The sequence below is a fragment of the Pan paniscus genome, chromosome 2 (genome assembly GCF_029289425.2).
Source record: "Pan paniscus chromosome 2, NHGRI_mPanPan1-v2.0_pri, whole genome shotgun sequence".
Lineage (NCBI taxonomy): Eukaryota > Metazoa > Chordata > Mammalia > Primates > Hominidae > Pan > Pan paniscus.
Window position 1 is genome coordinate 139,174,179 of NC_085926.1, and position 24,700 is coordinate 139,198,878.

At 46.8% G+C, this 24,700-nt stretch overlaps 1 protein-coding gene across 8 annotated transcripts in view; it reads left to right on the plus strand.

Annotated features, from left to right (window-relative positions):
- PXYLP1 (2-phosphoxylose phosphatase 1) overlaps positions 1-24,700 on the plus strand; it is a 63,086-nt gene that overhangs the window by 32,887 nt on the left and 5,499 nt on the right. For 6 of the 8 annotated variants that reach the window (XM_034957516.2, XM_063602959.1, XM_055110543.1 and 3 more), the window contains 3 exons: positions 13,917-14,075; positions 14,953-15,079; positions 22,876-23,015. In XM_034957516.2, the coding sequence (XP_034813407.1) occupies positions 13,917-14,075; positions 14,953-15,079; positions 22,876-23,015 (426 nt within the window). Of the gene's footprint in view, positions 1-9,686; positions 9,886-10,015; positions 10,180-13,916; positions 14,076-14,952; positions 15,080-22,875; positions 23,016-24,700 lie in introns of those variants that run through there. The other 2 variants (XM_055110547.2, XM_055110548.1) reach the window with 2 other exon arrangements.

The following is a 24,700-nucleotide window of genomic DNA, read 5'->3' on the forward strand; positions in this document are numbered from 1 at the left end:
TTCTTTAGCAAATGTTCTTTAGTTTCCACTGTGTGTTAGGCCCCGGGCTGAGAGTTTAATCCCTCATGGGCCCCAGGGAGCTCTTTGTCCAGTGGAGAAGAATCACAAGCCGACACCCTGGAATACCAGGTGCTGTGTGCTGGGACAGGTAAGAGGCAGCAGCACAGTGGGGTCAGAAAGAACGTGGGCTCTGGAGTCAGACTGCCTGGATCAAATCCTTGTCCTGCCACTTACCAGCTATGTGACCTCAGGCAACTTCTTTACCCTCTCTGTGCCTTGGTTTCCCCATCTGTAAAATGGGGACAATGATAGTTCGTATTTCATAGGGTTGGCAAAGGATTCAGCAAACTAATATTTATAAAACACCCAGAACAGTACCTGGCACATAGTAATCACTACGTATGTGTTTGTTAAACAAATGAATTAGAGATCATTTATGGAAGGGTAGTATGAGAGACTAGAGTACAGGAACCCAATCCAGCTTGGAGTTGGGGAAGACCCCCTAAAAGAGGTGGCATCTGAGTCCATCCTTTAAAGAAAGCAGGAGTGGTCAAGGAGGCAGCTGAGTACAGGTGCTCCTGGCCAAATGTGCAAAGGCAGAGAGAGAGAGAGCAGGCCCGGGTGAGTCACCTGTAGGTAGTTGTGAAGTTGGAACAAAGTCTGGGACCTACCTCCTATCACTACACTATTCCTGAGGCTGTGAGGAGCCACTGAGGCGAGGAAGACACCATCAGATTTGTGTCTTGGAAAGACTACAGTCCAGCACAGTGTTTTCCAAAGCACCTTCATCAGAATAACCTGGGAAGCTTGTCAAAATGCATGTTCCAAAACCAAAAAAAAAAAAAAGCACATTTTGTGCCCTTCCTTAAAGAATCAGAATCTTGGTGGTAGTGGAACCCAGAAATCTGCATCTTTAACAAACTCCCTGGGTGAGTCTAATGCACACAAAATCTAAGAACTGCCAATCCAGAGGCTGGTGAAAGGGTGATGCTGGGAGGCACCTCAGAGGCTGTTTTGCTCATCTAGTAGCAAGCTGAGGGTGGCCCCAATGAAGGTATTGACCCTGAAAGGAAGAAGCAAAGCCAAGAGACGTCATGGTGGTTCTGTGGAACTCTAGCTAATTGGGTGGTGTCGTGGGGCTAGGATGATGGTATCAGGGGGACTCTACCATGGCACCCAGGAGTCTGGCTCAGGGAGTTCAGTAGACACTTCATTCATGCATGCATTCATTCACGTAAATGTCTCATTTCCATCTGGGATAAGTCTGCCATAGGTGGAAGTAAATTCTCAGAACACAGACTGGGAAGTCAACCATGCAGGGCTGGTGGCTCCCTGGGTCTGAATAAAGAGGCCAAGGGGAAGTGCTCAGAGCAAGAAGGGAAGTGGGACAGGGCCTGAGCAGCAGGACAATCTGGGGCAGAGCAGGAAGGAGACCAGGCTGGGAGGAGTCATTGAAGGGCATGGACATCATTGGAGGTAGCCAACGGGCCCAGTGGATGCAGTGTCCTGCCTAAGAGTGGACCTGAGGGTCTGAGGCCTATGAGAGACCCTGTCAGAAGCCACCATCTGGGGACTTTGTATTCCCTGCTGGTGAAGCCCTGGTTTCCGGAGGACCAGGGCTCCTTGGAGCAGTGGAAGCTGCTCCAGACCAACAGCCTGTGAACTTGTTTTGTTTGGCCCAACCCCTGTTTTTAGATTTTTTAATTTATTTACCAAAGTTTTAAAACTAGGCAATTTCATGTAAACTTCCAGCTCCTCTTTGAAAAACCAGACTGTGCAGCAACCTGAGGCCCACAGCATTACGGGGACCGCTGGCAGGAGCTGGGCAGCTGAGTCGGGGCTGCCTCCCTGGGTGGGGAGAGTGCTGTCTTGGTCGCCACAGCGCCCACCTGCCTAGTCCCTGTCAGCTTCTGAATTTGTGCCCTGTGATGCAGATGGAAGAGAGAGCCAAAAGAAAATCTGGGCAGATAGAGGACAAGGGGCCACGAAGGAGACAGAACAGCAGCAGCCAGGGGGTGGACTGTGGACAGGAGTGGTCTAGAAGCCAAGGGGGCAACCTGCTTAGAAGTTCTCAGGTGGGGAGCTGAGGAGGCCCCGCTTAGCCAGCTCTGTGTGTGTGAGAGAGGGGGAGACAGAGGGAGAGAGGGAGAGAGAGAGATGGGGGGAGAGAGGGAGAGATGAGGGGGAGAGAGGGAGAGATGGCAGTGGGAGAGAGGGAGAGACGGCAGGGGGAGAGAGGGAGAGACAGCGGGGGGAGAGAGGGAAAGAGTGTGCATGTGTTTTCGATAGTTTCCCTGGGAACTCTTCTACCTGCAGAGCTATCATGTTTCCTGTGGCCCTGATCCCCTATATCCCCTCCCTTTTTCTGTGCTGCTTTCAGTCTGATATCCGCTAAGAAAGAAAATAACAATGCTTGATAGAACAGTGTGTACATTAACATAGAACTGCCTCTGAGTAGGCAAGCAAGGAGCCCTGACAGGTGCCAGGGTGCTGTGACACCTTCCTCGGTGGTTCAGACCCTTGTGTCCTCAGTCCTGCTCACTCTTGTAGATGGCCATTAGCATTTGTGGTTTCGACTCTTTGCAGGGACCCCTGAGATCTGTAGTATATGGTGATAGTGATTCTGCTGAGGCACACATCTTGATGAAAGTAGCAGGAAGTGAGCTGCTCAGCTGCTGAGGAAGCCACGTCCTGCCACACAGCCAGGGGAGGTGGTCGTCCTCTGTTCTTTGTCCTGTGTACGTTCAGTGGAGAAAAGTACAGAGTGGTATGTTTGAATGTGGGGATGTGTGAAGATCTCAGTATGCTTCATGGAAAAGATTTGGGGATGCAAGCCCTTAGAATGCCCAGGATCTAACGTACTGTGTCCTCTATTCTAAAAGCCCCAATGCGCTTCCTCCTGGGCTTTTATTTTGTTCAGCTGGAGACAAAAAGTATGAGAAATTGAAAGTGAAGGTTTACATTGTTAGCCTGAGAGTTCTGTCATATCGCCATCTCTTCATTGCGACCAAAGTTTTAAATTCTGTATTTTTTGTTAATTTTAGTCCTTTTCTTAAAGATTTTACTTTCTGTTTGATTTCTGGGAGTTTTAATTTTGCTTTTCCTCAGAATGCTTTATGTCCAGTTGCCACATAGAGTTAAATATCTGCAGGTGACAAAAAAAAAAAACACCATAGATGAGTGACAAAATTAAATCTGACAAATAAGCTATTGTCACAATTTCTTAAGCTCATGTTGTAGATGCATTGGAGTGGGAAGGTGAGAGTGTCATGTAGCAGGTTCTTCTGCAAGCTGAGAATGGACACATTTATGTCTGTGGGTCATTTCTAGTTTTCTTTCAGGGTGGAGCTAGATATTGACCTCCCTCCCTCCCTCTCTGTCTCCCTCCCTCCCTCTGTCCCTCTCTGTCTCCCTCCCTCCCTCTGTCCCTCTCTGTCTCCCTCCCTCTCTCCCTCTCTCCCTCCTTCCCTTCTTCCCTTTCTCCCTTCTTCCCTTTTTTCTTCTTAGTTCCTTATCTTAAAGAAGTTCTCATCAATAATTAGATGAGGGGATAGAGATCTGTTTAAAGATGTTTACTGCAGCATCATTTGTAATAGGAAACAAAGGAGAAGGCAACCAACGTGTACAACAGTAAATACCCCATTACCTCATGATCACATAGACCTGTCTCTATTGACTTGGAAGGTTGTGCATAATATATTAAATTTTAAAATGGTACCTTTATTTGGGGGTGGGTGGGGGAGAGAGAGAGAGAGAGAGAGTGTGTGTGTGTGTGTGTGTGTGTGTGTGTGTGTGTGTGTCTTGAATCAGCAAGAGCAAATACTATCATGGCTAGTTAGTAAAAATAGAAAGCATTAGTAGAAGTATTCAGTGAATTCAGGAAAGTGCCTGGAGATCTCTAAGATCCACTGAAGAGATGAACAGAATAGAAAGCCACAGGATTTATGTGGCTGTACCCACTGCAGGGAGAGCGCGAGGCCAGCTGGAGTCTGGTAGGCAGAGTGTGCGCCTGCTGAGCTAAGCCACCCAGTGCAGACCCCACTCACTCCCTGTTGTCTTGGCAACAGGGCTTTGGCCCCATGCTGATGACATTAAAAGGAGGAAGCCCACCTTGAAATGAAGTGAGTGCTGATCAGAGGCAGAGCCCTGTTATGTACCAGCAGCCCCACCTCACAAGAGAGAAGGAAGAGGCTGATCTAAAAGAGGCGACAGGGGCAGAATCTGAATCCTGTACACGAGGGTGAAGTAGGGCGGGCACCTGGGAGGGAGCTCTGGGACTGCCTCACCATCCTGCCCTCACTACCATCCTGCCCTCCTGCCAGTGTGGCTGTCACACACACTACAGATGTTACCCTGTGCCTCAGAGCCGTAGCTCAGGGGTGGGCTCAGGTGGGAAAGAATGGGGAGGTGGCTGGGATGCATGGCCCCTCTCTAGGATTTATCTGGCTGGAGCTTCAGCATCACATCTTGCCTCTCTTTGCTTTTCTCTTTTCCCTGTGTCATCCGAGGGGCTGGACTCCACTGGCCAGGGGTCTGCCCGTCCACACCACCCCTAGGTATCTACCAGAGGGTGGGGCAGCTCTTGTGGGATGTCCACATGCCTGAGAGTGCAGGCCCCACCCTGGGCCACATTCTCTCTTTCCTTGAGGTGGCCTCCCCAAAGCCCCTCGCCTGTCTGGCTATGTCTTTTGAGCCTTTACACAGAAGGCAGACAACCCACCCACCCTCAAGGACAGGTTGCTGGTTTGGTGGCCTCAGTGGGTTGCAGACCTTTGAGACACAGGAAACTTATTTGCTCCTCTTGGGGAGAGAGAACAATGTCCTTGGGCCTGAGTGACCATCCGTCACCATTCCCACCGGAGCAGGGACAGAAGCACATGTTTAGCCTCTGGCAGGGCACATATATACTCAAATACTAAAATATTCCTTATGGGGTTCTCTGGGTGGTAGGATTTATGGGTGATTTTCCTTTTCTTTTTATACTTTAGTGTTGAATGACTATTTTAGGATGAACTCATGTTTTTTATGACCCCTTTTTATTTTGAAAAAAGAAAATCTGTTCATCTCTTCTTGAGTGTTGAAATTGAAAACCTGTTTCCAGGTACTTTGGGTTCTTAGCCTGAACCTGTGGACTTCTGCATTGTCCCATGGGGTTTCAGGGGTCTTGTAAACCCCCAGAAGTCCAATTCACAAGACTGTGTTCACATCGTCTTTCAGAGATGAGGATCAATCGTTTTCATCAGATTCTCAAAGATGAGGGTCATAACCTTCATGACCCAAAAAGGTTAAGGAGATAGGTTCTTTTCATGTTCTTTTTGGAGGCCTGTCCTGGAAATCTCTTATTTCTAGTTTCTGTCTTGAGTGTGTGGTGATTTGGAGTCTGGTGTTGGCATCATCTAATCCAATGGCCCTGTTAGGGTAAGGCCAGTTACCAGCAGCTCCCAGAAGAGTGTGGGGTTTCCTGACTCCTCTGAGAGGCTGCAACTGGGGCTCAAGCCCAGGCCACAGGGGGAGCCCCCATGCCCAAGCAATGGGTGGACTTAGGTCCCAGAGGCAAATGTCAGAGGAAAGGGTCAAGGAGGGAGGAGATAGAGCGTGCAAATAGCCCAGGGAGCAGAGCTCCAGGCTGACAGGATGTGCCCAGCCCTGAACTCTGCTGGAGTTCTCCGGCTCCCTGAATGCTACCAGGCGTATCAGAAGCACTTAATAAATTCTTACCTAATGTGGTTCACCATGAGGCAACATTAAGAATGAGGAAAACAAGAAAGGTTGGTGTATTGCAGCTCAAAGTGGATAGATCAAAATGGGAAGAGCAGATTCAACTGTTTGATCAATCTCATTTATGTAAAACCAAGTGTCTCAAAGTCTACAAATGTGGGCTTGACTTTTCCCATTTCACCTGTATAACATGATTCCCACTCCAGCCTTTAAAAGCAGACGATGAGAGGCAGATAACAACTGTGGACTCTTCGTTGTGGTTCTGGTTTTCATTTGACAGTTACAATGCACTTTTAAAATTCAGTACAGGTTAGAGACAGGGCGGGCATTTAAGATAATTTAGTGGGTTGAGGAGCACTAAGGGAATTGTGGGAACTGACAGAGCGCGTCATTATTCCTTGGCAGACCACTGAAGGAGAGAGAATTCAAGAGCCTTTTGGTTTATTTGCCGGGGGAAATTGGAGAAATTAGGTGGCAGGACTGGGGGTGTTTTAGCTTATGAGGAGGCACTATCTCAGATAAGCTGAATGTATTTAAGGGAGCCAGAAAAGCTGCTAAAATTGGAGTGGCCAAGAGGAGAAGGGAGATTGGCTGGTTGTGCTTTTGTGAAGGGTTGGACGCAGGGGTTTGATATCCCTTCCAGATCCCAAGTTAGAGGGAGCGCCTTTTAAGAGCCTGCAGGAAACAGGAATAATCACATCCAGGGGATGGATGTAGAAAATAGCATTCATTCATTCATTCATTTATAAGATGGAGTCTCACTCTGTCACCCAGGCTGGAATGCAGTAGTGTGATCAGGGCTCACTGCAGCCCCGAACTCCTGAGCTCAAGCGATCCTCCTGCCTCAGTCCCCCGAGTGGCTGGAACTCTAGGCATGTACCACCATATCCTGCTCACTTTTTAAACATTGAAAATAGTATTTCTTGATTCCTTACCAGAATCCATTCACAGGTGGTATCTCAACATCATCATTACCACCCTGATCTGTAGGTATCATCACCTTCATTTGACAGATGAAGGAAATGAGGCACAGAGAGGCAGGGATACTTGCCCCAGGTCACACAGCTAGGAGGTAACAGAGCCAGGACATGAATTCACATCTTTGTAATACTATAGCTCATTTGCAGCCCCCAGCCCCAGGCTACCTCCCTGCATTCAGAACCATGGTAGCAGGGGCAACTGAGGACAGATGTCAGTGGAGTTCCAAGGAAAAAGTGACTGTAGTCCCCTAAGGAAGTGACTAGCCCAGTGTTGAAGTCCCAAAAAGGGCAAGGCAGACCCTGGAGCTAGGAAGGTAAACAGATAGTGGAGCTGGACCTTGACCCCAAGAGGTTCTTTGCTGGTGTAGTCAGTGGGGTGACTTGTGTGGCAGCTGATCCCAGAGCAATGGAGACAGAGCTGAGCCAACACTTTAGCCTCATCATGCTCACATTTCCCGGGAAACTCTGGGTCCCTGATACCCAACTGTAATCTGCCAGGTATCTGTGTAATCAGAAGAAGGCTGACAGCCAAATCACACAAGCATGGGGATGGCAGGAGGGAGGGGTTTGGAAGCCATCTGACTCCCACTGCAGAAGTGTCTTCCACATGGGACAGCCTGTCTTTCCTGGAAAGGTCCCTTTATTGGCACAGCTGCCTAGAGTCAGGTCCTCATCCCTGGGCTAGTTAGCAAGGCGGAGACATGGTCCTGGAGGAGCAGCATGACAGCCCCCACAGGGCCATGGGGTTGGCATGAGAAGAGGAGCTGCTCCCAAAGGAGGATGGGTCTGTCGCCACAGAAGGAAGTGGGGAGAGATGAGCTGACCCAGGGTTGGGGCCCTTCATTGTGCTCCATTAAAGTCAGTTTCAAGGCACCTGCAAGGAACTTGCATACAGCAGTTTCCTAAGGCAAGAAGAAGGCCACATATGCAGGTAGATTTCTGTCCTTGGCCCTATCCCAGGGCCTTGGTATAGGGAGGTGACCTGGATATCAGGGAGGTTGGCTTGACACCCTAGGGGAAAGAAACTGGTGTGTCCTTGTGCAAGTCAGAGTAACTCCCAGATAATGAGGTGGCAGCAGATACTTGGTTATAACTTTATCTGCTGCCCCTATGGTTGTTGAGTTTCAGGGATAACTAAGGTGCCCCGAGGTTCAAAGGCTAGACAGGGGTTTGTGGCCTAGCAACCTGTGCTGTTATGATCTGACTCTGACCCTGGCCTTTTCCCTCCTTATTTTCTATTCCATGGGGACCATCAATGGAATAAACAAAAATCAAAATGAGCAAATCATCATTAGATGAAACAGGTCTCTCTAAACAAGTTTCTAGTGTTCGCTACTAACCCAAGTCTAGTTGATAAGTTGTGTTTTGCTTAAAGCTGTTATTGACCACTCCTGGGCTCTCTAGAGGGACAGAACTAATGGAATATATACATATATATATATTTATAAAGGGGAGTTTATTAAGTATTAACTCACACGATCACAAGGTCCCACAATAGGCTGTCGGCAGGCTGGGGAGCAAGGAAAGCCAGTCCAAGTTCCAAAACTGAGGAACTTGGATCCGATGTTCAAGGGCAGGGCGCATCCAGCATGGGAGAAAGATGTAGGTTGGGAGGCTGGGCCAGCCTGTCTATTCATATTTTTTCTGCCTGCTTATATTCCAGCTGCATTGGCAGCTTATTAGATTGTGCCCACCCAGATGAAGGGTGGGTCTGCCTTTCCCAGCCCACTGACTCAAATGTAAATCTCCTTTGGCAGCACACTCATAGACACACCAAGGAGCAATACTTTGTGTTCTTCAACCCAATCAAGTTGACACCCAGTATTAACCATCACATCTGGTAACTTCCCAATATTTCCTTTATATCCATGTCTTCACTGCATCGTTTCCATACCTGCACCCCCTAACCAGCAACCAGTGAGTGCAGGGGGCCCCGTGCCTGAGAAGGCTATTTTCTCCTTATGGTCCATGTGCTTTCTCCCCACCTTTTCTTATTTAATGTCTGACTGTCCCCCGCAACTGGATTGTAAACCCCGTGAGGGCAGAGACCTTGTCCATTTTATTCTCTGAAGAATTCCCCAGCATGTGCTCCATACATGTTGGATGGCCAGATGGACAAATGCATAAATACCGAGCTTAGTGGGTGAGCAGGTCCGGGCTTACAGGCTTCAGGACCTTAGGTAACTCCCTTGACCTGCCTCTGCCTAAGGTCTACTGTCTGGCTGATGGTTACTCTTCCTAGGTTGAGATCCAAAGCTGGGAAAAGCAGAGAGAGGATCAGTTTGGCTTGCATCCTAGCTATAGCTATGGGAATGTTGACTAGTAATACATACAGAGTCATCCACTATGCATTCGGGAGATGGGGTGGGGAAGGGTGGTGGGGAGGGAGCCTGCGTGGGATAGCATCTGGTTGTTTTACTCATGATTCTAAGAAATTTGTTGGTTGCTTTTGAGAGGGAGGGTCCCAAGGAGATGCTTTAGAGGTCATGTTCTCTGCCATTTCTTTGAAATTGAGACCTTGTCGGCATCTTTACACATGAGGATTATAGATGTGTGGACAGGATGAAAGTGATCGTAGATGAGATGAGCAGAGAACACCGCCATAAAAGAGAGGCTTATTTCCAAAGGTAGCTTATGGAAATTTGCCCTCCTACTTGGTAATCACACCACAGAGAAATTGCATGCCCGTTGGTACAGAGTTAATCATCAGTAAAAGATATCTCGTATCCTGTTATTCGTGTTGGTCCTGGTGGCACAGTGGCCCCAGGGCACTCATTTAGATTCATGGGTTTTCCCACCTACATAATGAAACTCGTTATCCTTCCATCTATTTATCTGCCCACTATTCTTTCTGATGCCCCCACAGCCTCTTTCTCTTGCCCTGTGACATCTGAGCTGCTGTCATCTGCCTGAGGTCAGCAGAGTTTCTAATTGTCCCACAGGACAGCTAGAGGCATGGGGGGCCTGGGCAAAGCCTGCTGGGAGGAGCAGTGTCCTGGAGCAGTGTCTGCCCCCAGCCCCTGGGTCTGTCCCTCAGCTCCCTTTATCTAGGTGATCGGGGCAAGCCTCAAGAGCTGATGTGGTGAGTAGCACAGCACCAGGGCAGAGGCGGCCTGCAGCCCGGGGTCTGCTCCTCCAGGCCCCTTCCCAGCCTTCCTCCTGGAGCCCGGCCTGCACATCGACCCTGGTGAGGCCAACCTGACCAGGCCTTACGGGACCCAAGGCGTATCCTGAGCCAGCTTGCTGACCCTCATCTGCCATGTTTGGCTGTGTTTCACGGCCTCCCCTCTGCTCCTCTCCTCTTCCCCTCCACACAGCCAGCTTCATCAGTTTTTCAGGCCCAGCTAGGTGTCTCCTCTGGGAAGCCTGTTTGGATGCCCCTCACCCCAGACTGGTTCGGCAACCCTCAGTGCTCCACATGAGGAGTCAATGAGATATTTCATCAAAAGCGTGGAGCACAGCGTCTGCCCCAGTTCAGCAGGTATTTTTGGAAGACCTATCCTCTGTCAGTCAGCGGGGGATATAAATGTGAAAGAGGCACACTCCCAGCCCTCTGGATGTTTGGGATGGCAGGGTGACAAACTGGGACACCGCTGCTTGCATATACTATGCTGTGAGCCATGACGGCAGCAGGAACTGGGTAGGCTCATAGAAGAGGATGTGGGAACTGGGGATTCAGGGCGGGCTTCCTGGAGGAGGTGACCCTAGGATCAGTTACAGTGTTGGCCAGATTTCGGGAGCAGAGGGTGAGAGTAGAGTTGCCAGCAAACGGTGGAGCATAGGCGAGAAACATCCTGTGGGGTGGGGTGGCTCAGAGCAGCTCAGAACAGTGAGAACCAAGTTGGGATTGGGGTCAAGATGGAGCTGGGGAGACTTCTCCTCACAGCTTCTATGCGTCAGGACCTGTTTTGAATGCCTGGTATTGGGAAGGCCCCTTGTGAACTGATGCTATGTCCTGGTGACTCAGGGAGGCACAAATAGTACAGGGTGATCTCACACTCTGAACTAGTAGACACAGTTGACAGGCCCAGATACCAGAGGAAGCAGCAGATAAAATCTTTCTGGACAGAAGGTCTCATTCTGATCTTTATCTGTGGTTTTCAAACCACTGCTTCCTTGGGTCATGGGTGGGTCATTTGCAGCCAACCACCGTGGTTCCCAAATGGCAGCCACAACAGGCCTCACCCCGGGTGCTTATAGATGAACTAGCAAACTGTGGGCACTCTAGGACACCCACTGTCCTCACCTGTGCCCCTCCATTTCTGTGTCACTCATATTATCCTGTCTCCTTAGCTGCTTCTCTCCCTGGCCCAGACTCCAAGGGAGTGTGCCCACAGGCATGGCCAAGGGGCCAGGACTTGGTAGATTTCACAAAAGAGCAGAATCAAGGACTGAGCCAGCCAGAAGGGCCAGGTCACTAAGAGACTGCCTTAGCACTTTTCTATATTTCCGTGCTGTTGTGCTAATCTCCCTGTAGTGAATTCCCTCTGAACACCTGGGCTGTGTTAGCCATCCTAGCACCTTCCAACTACTGGAAAGAAAGTGGCCCTAGGAGCAACCAAAGGGCTAATGTTGGGTGGGTGAATCACCAGTTCTGTATCTCTGTGATTGTTGTTTTGGTAACACAAGTAATGAAGGGAAATATGTTCACTGTAAAAAAAAAAAAAAAAAAATGCTTACCTAGACAGCATAGAAATACAGAAATATATATTTCTATACATATAGAATACATTAATATGTGCTTACTATAAATACATATGCAGTCATGTACCACATAATGACTTCCATCAACGACAGAACACATATATGACAGTGGTGCCATATTATAATACCATATTTTTACTGTATTCTTTCTAAGTCGAGATATGTTTAGATACACAAGTACTTACCATTGTGTTACAACTGCTTACAACATTCAGTGCGGTAACATGCAGTTCAGGTTTGTAGCCTAGGAGCGGCAGGCTGACCAAATAGCCTAGGTGTGTAGAAAGCTCTACCATCTAGGTTTGTGTAAGTGCACTCTATGATGTTTACACTATGACAAAATTGCCTAAGGGCCATTTCTCAGTGCATCCCCATTGTTACGCAACTCATGACTGTACATATATGTGTGTGCGAATACACAAACAAGTAAAAATACTTTTTCACACCCCATTCCATCCTTTCCCAGAGGAAAACCACTGCTGTGTTATGATGGGTAACCTTCTAGACATTTTTTCTATGCATTTACGTAATAAACAAATCCCTGTATATTTATGCATTTATGGTTTGTTTTTTTTCTTTACACAAAGAAGATTATATCAGTATACAGTGACTTAGTGTATTCACTTCACTTAATTTATCTTTGATTCTTTTCCCTTCTTTTTAACTGGGATAGAACATTCCACAGTAGGGACATAACGTTCTGTTCTGCTAGAGATGGATATTTAGGTTATTTCCATTTTTTGTTATTACAAACAGCACTGCAGGGAATCTCTTTGGCCATACATTTTTGTGCGTGGGCATCGCTATCTTTATAGATACAGAATGGATTCCAAGACGTAGAATAACGAGATCGGGGGTAGTGCACATATACCATTTTGATGGCTACTGCCAAACACTCCTGAGAGGTGCCGGTTTCCACCCTCCCCATGATGTTTGGAAGCGTCAGGTTTCTCACACCCTTCCCAATATTGAGTGTTATCATTAAAACTTGATTTTCCAGTTTGATGAGGAAAAATTATTAATATAGTCCACTGTTTGATTTATATTTCTTTAATTATGAATAAACTTAATTATGAAAAACAGTATCACACTGTTGTTTTATCTGTATCTAATTATGAATAAACTTAAGCATCTCTTCATGTGTTTATTGGCCATTGGTATTTATTTTTCTGCGATTAGCCTGTTCATATCCTTTAATGATTTTTCAGGTATAGGGGCTCTTACGGACTTTGGATATTAATCATTTGTCTGTTAGGTTAGTTGCAAATATTTTTCTCTCAGTGTGTTGCCTTTTATCTTTGTTTATGGCATCTGTTTGCCAAAGGGAAGTTTTAAATATTTATGTAGAAGAATTTGTAGAAGTAATTAGGGAATTTACATTGATTTAGGCTGGTGGTTGGTCCCTGTTTTAGCTATTGTTCGTGCGCATGTGTAGATATTATGGTGATTAATAAATCTTTTAGAAGTTAAAAAGATCTATGAGCACACTTATTTTCATGTGTTTCCCTCAAAGGGCGGATGCTGAAAGTATGACTATTACTGTGTTGGGAGTTCTAGAGGATCTATGATGCTACAAAGACATTCCCTAGGCACGGAGAGATTAGGGACCACTGAGACAGAAGCTGTTCATGAGGGATAGATGGCTGGGCAGCCCCACATTTCCATTCTTACAGATTAGCATCCGAAAGAAAAAGAGCACCTCTTCTAGAGTCTGTATATCACCCGTCTCGAGGAAAGGGAGTCCAGTTGCCCCATTACTACCCTTATTGACTCTGGTCACATGTCCACCCCTGTGGACAGTGTCACAGTGGGGACACTGTGATTGACAGTCCAGCCTGACCACACGTGGTGGTGAAGGGTCAGCTCACTAATGGAATGAGGGTAGTAGATGGACAAGCACACAGATTGCAAGACCCACACATGCCACCCCGAAGACACTAGCAGGGAAGCTGGCCTGAAGTCAAGGAGTAAGCGTGAGACAGGCTTTCACCCACCACACATGCCTTGGTCCTTGGCTTTCTTCTGTAAAGTGCTCTCATGGGTTAGATGAGCGACTCTGAAGGCCCACAAAGCATAAAGCAGATGATGATAAATGGGATATGTCAGACACCCACATCTGGCACCTAGCAGGTCTTCAATGAGGAATGATGGTTTTCCTCCTTCTTGTTGTTACTGGAATTAAAGGGCATTAGGAAGAGGTAATCAGGTCCTAAGAAGTTAGTGTGTGAGTTCTTCCTCCAACTGCCCTGAGAGAGGCCCCTTTGCTTGGGAGGCCCCCCTGGTGTTGAATAGATGGTAAGGAGAGGGTAGTGGCAGGTAGTGAGGAAGGGGCAGGACACAGTGGGGCTCAGAAGCCCTTCTCGAATGGGAAGCTGACTTCTGCTCCACTGAAGTGCACCCTGATTCTCAGTGTAAGAATAGCTCCTCAAAGTGAAATCCAGCCCTGCGCTGGGCCTTGCAGCTGGCCTGGCGCCCCAGGAACTGTGCGTCACAACCTGCCTTGCTTCGTTTCAGTCCACCTGATCCCGGTGTCGACACCTAAGAATGGAATGAGTAGCAAGAGTCGAAAGAGAATCATGCCCGACCCTGTGACGGAGCCCCCTGTGACAGACCCCGTTTATGAAGCTCTTTTGTACTGCAACATCCCCAGCGTGGCCGAGCGCAGCATGGAAGGTAGGCCTGACTGTGCCACCAGGACAGATACCCCTTTGGGGACTAGTTATTCCAGCAGCATTGCACAGCAGTAAGGAGCAAGATGGCCAGGACCCAAGTCCTGCATTTGCCACCAGGCTGTGCCCTTGAATGAGTTCCTGGGTCCTTGCATTCTCCTCTATAAAATGGGAGTAACTCACAGGACTTATGCCTGGGACTGGGGAGGTTTCAGTAACTGCTCTGAACATACCACGTGGCTCACGATCAACCCACCACAAATGTTTGCCATCATCATGATCTTTAGTGAGGCAGCAGCAAGGTAGAAAGGTGGCCTTGGCAGGCACTAGTGCAGCACGTTGAGACACTCTGCTTTTCAGGGTAGCCTCTTGGGACTCAGGATGTCCACAGGATGTCCTGCTGGCGTCTTGCCATAGAAGTGAGGCAATTTCTACAAGTTTTGCTTTTGTAAAAGTGTATCAGAGCATAGTGTTGAATCCTTATTGATCTCTTTATGCCTTCTCTGGTCTCATGAAAGATTTAAAGCAGAAATCATTGTTTCTAGTATTTCCGTGGCTCTCTCCCTGGTCTATGCATGTGAGTGAGTCCACATTAGTAGTCATGCCTGCATTTCACCAGCCTCCCGTTGTTTCCAGGAGGTCTGGGACATAATCAGCCTACTCATGTTCCTCTGTCCCGCCTTGTAAGACTATTCAGTGGCCCCCATCCAGAATGGCAGCCAGGGCCCCTTCACTGTGGTGGCTCTGCAAACCCACGGTGGCCCCTGCTGCCTCCGGCTCAGATTCCCAGCACGAATGTGGCCAGGTCATCCCCTTGGCCCCCTTCTAAAAGGATTGACACCTATTGAGTGATAACCAGACAATGTGCTTCTCTCGCGCAGGTCATGCCCCGCATCATTTTAAGCTGGTCTCAGTGCATGTGTTCATTCGCCACGGAGACAGGTACCCACTGTATGTCATTCCCAAAACAAAGCGACCAGAAATTGACTGCACTCTGGTGGCTAACAGGTAAATTGCACTTTTTCTAAAAGTCATTTTCAAGTATCTGTTATATCCTGTAGGATAGAGAATGACAGGACCTACACTTGGTGAACCATACTGTTTGCAGGAGCCTGAGCTCAGAGCAGTCCTACATGTGAGTGCCATTATACAGTTGAAAAGACGGAGGCCCACAGAGGCGAGGACACCTGTCTGAAGCAACATAGCAGATATACTGAGCCCAGGCCAGTCTGAGGCTCACCCTCCCACCCTGATGTTTTTCACTTTAATAAACAGTTGGGACACAGTACAGTGAGCACTGAGTTAAGAGTCCTCCGCCCCAGCTCACCTGCTCCATTCAGAGCAGCGGGCAAGCCCCTTAGTGTCCTCTGAGCCTCAGCCTCCTACCTCTGAAACGGGGATCACAAGGCTCCCCATGCAAAGTTGGGGCAAGGAGTAAGTGAGGTGACAGAGACAAATGCACGTTAGCAATTGCAGAGCCATATAAATGTAAGAATTATTTCACCCTTCTAATTTTTCACTGGAGTAGAGGCAGCCTGTTCTTGGTTGAAAGCCCTTAGGATGAAAAATAATTGAACAGAGTGTGGAAATTGTATGGAAATGGCATGGCTCTAAAATTAGAGGCATAGTTAGCAATAAAATATTGGGCTAGACCTCAGCAAATGTGTCTGGAGGCACATAACATTCTAGCAGAGTTTAGTGAATGAGGTCAGGAGATGAAGTGCTCAGTGGGGAAGATGTTATTTTGATGGAATGCTTCTGGGATGCCAGCCTGCCCGGGGAGGGCGAGCCTGGTGGAGCCATGGATTACCTCACTACAGCCAGGGCTGTTCTTTAAAAGTGACACTTTGTAGCTCGTCTTGCAGGGCCCCTGTCACGGTGATGCCAGGACCCTCTAATGGGGCCATTTTTGGCGCTCCCATTTGAGAGGTTCAGTTCCTAGGGACCAGTTGGCCTGGCTGCCTCTGCCCTCATTTTCCTTTGCCTAGTTTTATTTTATTGAACATTCTGTATTTTTAGAAGCCACTTAAATCCTTTGTGTGAACAGGGTGGGGTATGCATAGTTACTTAATCTCATTTAATTAATTTAATCTTTAAAAACAGTAATAGTTGACTCATCATTATAAACAGATACTTAAGAGTAAGAGTGAGCAGGAACCCCGGTGAAGGGGACCCTCTCTAGGCTGCTGACTCCCCCAGGACTGTGGGATCTGGGTCACGAGCAATACCTGCTGTCTTCCCAGGTGCTACTTCAGCTTTAAAAATTACTAATGTTGTGACCTCCTAAAAGGTGGTGTGCCCTGGAGCATGCCCATTATTCTAGTCTAGTGAAACGGAATACTGTGGCCAGCAGGCAGGGTGCAGTGAGCTGAACCAAGCCCTAGCTGGCGGTCCACAAGTTTGTTGCCCCAGGGTTTCCATCCACGATGCCACACCCTGTGACTCTCAAAGCCTTTGTAGTAGAAGCTGCCTCTTTGTGAATGCCATGTGCTTTATAAGGAAGGTGCTATTTTAACCCTCATAGTATTACATTTAGCCAGCATTAAGGTTATTAGTTATTTATATGCCATATTTAGTAAATGCTTTTTTGCATTCATAAATATGAATTAAATATGCTTTTCTACATCCAAGGAAGAGAAAACATCCACTTTGATCAGCATTTATTGCACAAATTTTAGTTTTATGCTTCTATCATGTGCCAGGTACCAGAAGGCAGTACACAAGCAGGCACCTACATGAAGTGAAGGGGCCAGCCCTGTGATGGTCCGGGGACAGAGTGTTCCCTATGGAGTAAGCAGCAAGTGCAGGGGGCCCGAGGCTGAAAGAACTGGGCAGGTGTGAGCCACAATAAGACCAGGGTATGGCTGGGCTGGAGCAGTGATGGAGGGAGTGGGCTTCTGAGGAGTCGAAGAAGAAAGGCCGCTTGTTGGGGCTGCCTCTGCCCTCAGGGAGCTCAGCACATTTACAGAGACAGGCCTGGTGCCCAGGACACGGCAGCCCTCAGTGAATAGTAGCTGGCACAGGTGGCAGCAGTGGTGGCAGCATTAGAGAAAGAAGAGGAAGAAATGGAAGAAGAGCAAGAAGTAGAAATGGAAGTAGTTTGGGTGCCATATTTGGGGGCATGAGCCAGAAGAGGGGCAGCCTGACCCCACCTGGGGCAGGGAGGGGACACGGGGTGGCAGATCAGGGAAGGCCACACAGAGAAAGGGACCAGAAAGGTGTGCAGGAGCAAGTCAGGCAGAAGCTGGTGCTGAATGGCCCCTTGGGCGGTGAGACCAACCCATGCAGTGTTAGGTGGTGGACAGCTTGGCACATTGGGGCCCTCAAAGTTAGTTTCACGGGCTTGAGCAGAAAGTTAGTTTCACAGGCTCAAGCGTGGAGTGGAAAACTGGGTAGGAACTAGGTTATCTGAGGCTTCGATACCCAGCGAGGGAGTATGTCCAGGCATGAAGGCAGCGAGAGAGCCGGGCAGTGAAAGGGATGAAAAGATGAAGGTCTCTGACAGCCATAGTGTGGAAGATGGATTGGAAGCTGGTGGCAGCTAGTGGTGTTATTATTAGGGTAGTGATCCAGAGGAGAGACTTCACTCAGAATCAGAATCCACATCCTTAAAGTGCCCCACAAGGCCTGAGTGCCCTTCCTCCACCCCTAACCCGCCTGACCTTGCCCTCCGCTCTCCTCGTGCTCACTCACTGCGCTTCAGCCACAATGCTCCTAGCTCTTCCTTCCACATTCAGGCACTGTATGCTGCCTCAGGGCCTTTGCACAAACTGGTTTCTGTCTCTAGAAGGCTCTTCCCACAGAAAGCTTTATGGCCAGTCCTCTTACCTCCTTTAAGTCTTTGCTCAAATGTCACCTTCTCAATAAAACCTACTCAGAACACTCCAGTTAAAATGACGAGGTGCTCCTCCTTCCACCCTGGTCTCCCACAGCCCCCTTAGCCTGCTCTTCTCTTTGCCACAGCATCTGTTACTTTCTAACCCAGACAAACACACACACACACACAGTGTTCATTGTGTATTGTCTGCTTCCCCAGGCTAGAATATAACCTCCCTAAGGGCAGAGATTTTAATTTGTTTTTGTTCACTGCTGCTGCATTCCAAGTGCTTAGGACAGCGACTGACATATGAGTGGTGGGGTGTGACTAAATGTTTGTTGAATGAATAAATGATGGCAGCTGAAACTCAGAAAGTGGCAGCAGAGATGGAGAGAGTGAGTGGGTCTTAGAGAAGGTTACAAGGTGGGATCAATAGGACTTGGTGGCAGGTTGGACAGGGGTATGAAAGGCAGGCCCGATTGGGCCCAGGTTTCTGACTGGGTGTCTGGCTGGTGGTGGTACCCCTCCCTGGAATTAGAGAACACAGAAGGGAGGTATGGGGGGAAGTTAGTACAGGCATTGTTGCTACATTTGAGCTATCATGAAACATTCAAGAGACAGTTTCTAGTCAGTAATAGGCTGTATAATTTTTTTTTTTTTTTGAGACAGAGTCTCGCTCTGTCACTAGGCTGGAGTGCAATGGCATGAACTTGGCTCGTTGCAACCTCTGCCTCCCAGGTTCAAGCGATTCTCCTGCCTCAGCCTCCCGAGTAGCTGGGACTACAGGCACGCGCCACCACACCCAGCTAATTTTTGTACTTTTGTATTTTTTATTTTTTAGTAGAGATGGGGTTTCACCATGTTGGCCAGGATGGTCTTGATCTCTTGACCTCATGATCAGCCCACCTCAGCCTCCCAAAGTGCTGGGATTACAGGTGTGAGCCACCCTGCCTGGCCTAGTCTGTATAATTTTGCAGCTCAGGGGCATTGGCTTGCTGGGAGAAAGAGGTTTAGTTGAGAATCTTCAGCATGTTGATGGCATTTGAAGCTGTGGGCTTGTATTACAGACAGAACCTGAGGAGTGAGGGATGGGCCAAAACCAGAGTCCTGGGAAGCACCAGCATGTGGTACTCAGAGAGAAAAAGGATTTCAAGAGGGGCCAGGGATGTTGCAAATGGGGAAAAGTCAAGAGAGCAATGTTATGAGAGCTAAGGAAAGCAGGGCAATGCATTACATCAAGTAAGACCAAAAGGTCCAGAAAGCTAAAAACAAAGAAAAGTACACTGGGCTTATCTTTTCATAATCTCATGTTATTAATATGTAAGATGATAAATTCTTTAATTGGCATGAACTTTAAAAATCTAATGTGATTCCAGTTTCCAGCTATGTATCCTCTTTTGGATTGTGTTTTCTGGTAACAGTGTCACTGGTCGTCTGCCTCTTCTGCTTGCCTTAACATTCTGTGCAGAACTCAGTCATTGCTGAGATTTTAAATAAACAATAAATGTTCTCATGGGTGTGTGGATTAGCCTTGGGGTTCGGCTCAAACTTTGTGGCATAAATAGATGTGAATAATGCATATAAAAGTGAAGATAAGGACTCCAAAGTGAATGACTTGAAGGCTTAAGATAGTAACACTTTTGATTATTTCAGTTTTCATTATGAAAGCAGATTTTCAATGAGCCCACAATAATATGAGTTTTTCCTAAAGAAAAATTTATTTTCATGGATATAATTATGTCTGCATTAGTCAGGGTACACCTATTTTGTAAGTTTATTTTGTAGCACAGGGACTCATGAATGCATTACCTTAAATAACAAGGAAGTTTAGCTCTTCCTCATGTGAAGGTCTGAAATGTGTGTTCCAGATTGTGCTAGTCAGCTCCACCTGGTCATTCAGGGCCCCAGGTTTCTTCCAGGTTGTTGCTTCTACTATCCCCTGGGGATGGCTACATGGTTGAACCCTGGTTGCTGCCATGCCTAAATAATGGCTGGAAGGAAGGAAGATAATGTGAACCGGGCATACACATGATCAGAAAGCCTGAACCCAGAAGTGGCATACATCTTTCTGTTCTGTTGGCGAATGTGGCTTTACCTCATTTCAGGACCTCAGAAATAGGGTCTAACCAAGTTCTTAAGAAGAGAATAGATTTTAGTGTACGACTAGTACACTAGTCTCATCCACAGTAGCCTTTAGTTTTAATACAGTCATCCATAGAGGGTTGGTTCCAGGATCCTCCTTGGATACCAGAATCTGAGATGCTCAAGTCCCTTATGTAAAATGGTGTTGTATTTACACAGAACCTGCGCACATTCTCCCATGTACTTTACATCATCTCTAGATTACTTATAACGCCAAACACAATGTAAATGCTGTGTAAATAGTTGTTATTTGTATTATTTTTATTGTTGTATTGTTATTTCTTATTGGGTTTTTTCCAAGTATTTTTGGATCCACAGTTGAATCTTCCAATGCAGAATCTGAAGAGATGGAGGGCCGACTATATTTTCATCAAAATCTGAATATTTTAACAAACCGTATGGGAACTTATCGTATTCATTTCTACAGATTATGGAAGGCTTGCTATTTTCATGAAACATCCAAGGATGGGACACTTCACAGTTGAATTCACTCACATATATTTTTAGAACATCTGCTATGTGCTAAGCACCCTCTGGGCTCCAGGGATGGAGCAGTGGACCAGGCAGACAAGGCCTGGGTAGTCAGATCCAGGTCCAGGACTCGAGTTACCTGGTCTGCTTTCCACTAAAAAGATACAGCCATTTGTTGTCAAATGTTTTTTTTCTTTTTCTTTTTCTTTTTTTTTTTTTTTTTTTTTTTTGAGACAGGGTATCTCTTTGTCACCCAGGCTAGAGTACAGTAGTACAATCACAGCTCACTACAGCATCGACCTCCTGGACTCATGTGATCCTCCTGCTTTAGCCTCCTGAGTGGCTGAGACTATAGGCCTGCGCCACCATGCCTGGCTAGTTTTTGTATTTTTTGTAGAGACATGGTCTCACTATGTTGGCCAGTCTCAAACTCCTGGCCCCAAGCAATCCTCCCACCTCGGCCTCCCAAAATGCTGGGATTACAGGCATGAGCCACCATGCCCGGCCTGTTAGCTATTCTTTAAATGAAGTTTTTCTTCCACAAATCTTCATCTTTGCATGCCAAAAACAAACAACACAACAACAACAACAACAACAAACAAAAATAAAAAACATTGGAATGAATGCAGTTAGATATCATTAAGCAGTCAGATGCCCTGAAAACCTGGGTCACCTCAGCAAACACTTCCAGTCATGAAATTCCATTTCTAAAATTGGCAGCAAAGCTTTCTCAGATCCTCAAGAAAAGCTCCAACCTGAAATAATGGCCTGGTGCAGAACATTTGACTCCTGTTGATGGATAGCCTTTGTTTATGTGGATTACTCTTGGCAGCCTCATTGTCAGTCTGGACATTTTATTTCCCAGTTTGCAAACATTTATGTGCTTTAGCCTCAGGCAAAATAACGTACCCTGTTTTTGTGGAAAGGCATAACTCCCTTTAGCTATCCAGGGTGATTTATTAGACTATATTACATGTCTGGATTAGTATTCTCTAATTTAAAAACGTATTTTTAAAAGATGGATTTTTTTTAGCTTTATGTTGTTGATAGATAATAAACCCATTTTGGCAGCCATTTTTAAAGCACTTTCAAAGTTAACTGGGCCTTCAGACAGCAGGGGTTTGCCATTAGAACAGTTTATCTTTGCTTGTTTTCATGCTGATTCTTATAGAGTTTAGGCATGAACTACTCTATCTGTCCACTTCTCTTCAGCTGGAAAATGTATATACATTCATAGGCTACTTCGTTATTCAAAGAAAAGATGTTTATATTCATAGGTCATTTCATTATTCAGGGTAATTGTATATTAGTGACTAGAAAGATTTACCACATATACTTTGTGGCAGAAATATAGATACTCTCAGATCTCATATATAAACTTTTTTTGACATTTATTATTACCCTATATTAAATGAGAGGTTGTATGTCCAAAACCTGGAGTGGATTGTAAAGAGGTATAGAGATCCTGGTTATCTTATTCGTTAACAATTTTCCTAAAGGGGGATTTTTCAGAGGTCAGAAAAATTAAGGATTATGGGTGACCTTGATAAAGGATAGGGTAGATTTTCTAGGAGGAAGGGATAGCTCGTGGGAAGTGGTGGAAGTGTTGAAGAATGAGGTGCGTTGTGTGTTGGAGGAAAGAAGGCCTTTGGCTTGGCGTGGCCAGAGCACAGTATTAGGGTAGAGAGGGCCAGTGAGTACCAGGGCGAGGCCAGAATAGAGGGACAGGCTGTGTGTGGCCCCTTCCAGAAGGTGGTGATAGGGAAGGGCAGTGACTGGTCAGAGTTACCTTTTAAATCAATCCTTCTGGCAGTGGAGAAGGCAAGATTATTAGAGGGGCATGCTTAATCAGCAAGAAGACCAATAAAGAGCCCATTGCCAGCCAGACAAAAGCTGCCTGAGGCCAGAACCTAGGTAGTAGCTGTGAGGATGAAGGAGAAGGGGATGGAGAAGCACCAGGAAAAAGAATCTGCAAGACATGGGGAGCAGACAGCATGTGCAGGGGCAGGGAATGGAGAGAGTGGGACGATGCCCAGCCTAGGCGTGACTGCTGGGTGGGTGTTGGCGGCCTCCCGGAGAGCGAGCCCGGAAGGCAGCGCAGGTTGGGGAGCCGGAAGATAGACGGCGAAGCTGAATCCCACAGTACTGAGTTCAGCAGAGGTTAGGAACTCTGGCCGACCTCACAGGGGATTTCATGTGTCAGTGTCAGTGGTCGAGAAATAATGAAATTGGAACTGAAAAGTGATTGAGCCGGTACCTGTTACTGTGGGTGCAAAAGGCTGCGATACACGTGGGATTTGGCTCGCTGAAGCTGGAAACTGTTTGGATTCTTGTGGAGCACTCTGACCTCTAACTCTCTCTATCATCTCTCTAGGAAACCGTATCACCCAAAACTGGAAGCTTTCGTTAGTCACATGTCAAAAGGATCCGGAGCCTCTTTCGAAAGCCCCTTGAACTCCTTGCCTCTTTACCCAAATCACCCATTGTGTGAGATGGGAGAGCTCACACAGACAGGTATGTGTGACCCCCATGCGCTCAGGGGTTCCCCCACCCGCTCTTCTGCTTGCATACCTTCCGAGCAGTTCTCCTGGGCGGTGTGCTGTGCAGCTCAGAGGGGGTAAGCAAGGACTGGCTCTGCAAGGAGCTCGGTCACCAGGGCCTCTAAATAAACATCAGAGTTCTCAAAACTAAATAGAACCTTTCTCCTTCTTACAAAAACAATACGTGTTCATGAAAATAATTTAGGAAAGACAAGTAAAAAGAAGAAAAAGTTTAAGCAACCGTAATTCCACCACAGAAATAGACCCTTAAGAGTAACCCTTCTTCCTGTGCTTATGCACACACACACATCTTACTAAACACACTATTTCATAACCCACTTTTCCACTCAACAACACATTTTGGTAATATTTCCCTATGAATAACTGTTTATCCACTACATCATTTATGATAGCGCCATATTCTTTCACTCTGGATGGGCAATTGATCATTTATTTAACTAATCTCATGTTCTCAGATATTTCTAACAAAACTTCTAATAGGTTTTCATGTACAAGATCTCAGGGAAGAAAATGCATGGCACATTTCTACTGCATGTGGAGTTTGTTTGGCTGAGCTGAGTTCTCACAGAAGCACAGCTTTCCCTCCGCAGCCCTAGTCAGACCATGTGCAGTCAGTTCACCATCAGGGTAGGTTGGTGAGTTAACTGTGGAGTCACCTTTGCTGGGAATAGAGGAACAGGTGGTCCTTCAAGAGGTTTCAGTTTTCTGATTCTTCAATCTGGAACCTCAGAGGACCTTTGCCTGGTCACCAGCCTTTATGGGTGAATTGGGAAGACCCATTGGCCATGTTCTGTCTTCATCTTGCATCAGCATCTTAGGACTTCAGCAGGGATGGAGGGAAGGTCTCCATCCTATAGTAGGCCCTCTTAGGTTTTGCCATTATTATTGGGGAAATGATATTGGATAGACAGAGTGGAACAAGCTGAAGCCTCTGGAGGACTAGCCGTGGATAAGGAGTTGTGTCAAAAGCCTTTGGCAATTAGTTCCACATGCATTACTTTAGAACAAGGGTTTTCATCCTAGCAGATCCAACACCCCCTTTGATTACACAATTAACTATTTTGCAATCTCCCTCAACTATCATGAAGAGAAATTTAAATATAATATAACCAGCCAGGCATGGTGCCTCATGCCTGTAATCCCAGCACTTTGGGAGGCTGAGGCAGGATAATCGTTTGAGCCTGAGGGTTCGAGAGCAGTCTGAGCAACATAGTGGAACCCCATCTCTACAAACAATTTTTAAAAATTAGCCAAGTGTGGTGGCATGTGCCTGTAGTCCCAGCTACTCAGGTGGCTGAGGCGGGAGGACCACTTGAGCCCGGGAGGTCAAGGCTGCAGTGAACCATGATCATGCCACTGCACTCCAGCCTGAGTGACAGAGTGAGGCCCTGTCTCAATGAATGAATGAATGAATGAATGTAATCTTTCTATGCAGTTAATTATTTAAAAGTTATACCAGGGTCCCCAGCGATAACAAATGAAAAGAAACTAATTTACTACTTAATTATATGTGACTCTGTATAAATGCTTAAGAACAGCTACACTAGAAAACAGAATGAAATCTTCAAATGCTTGTACCTAAATGTGACTCTGACAACTACAAATGCAGATGATTGATGGATGCTGTATTGTTGACTC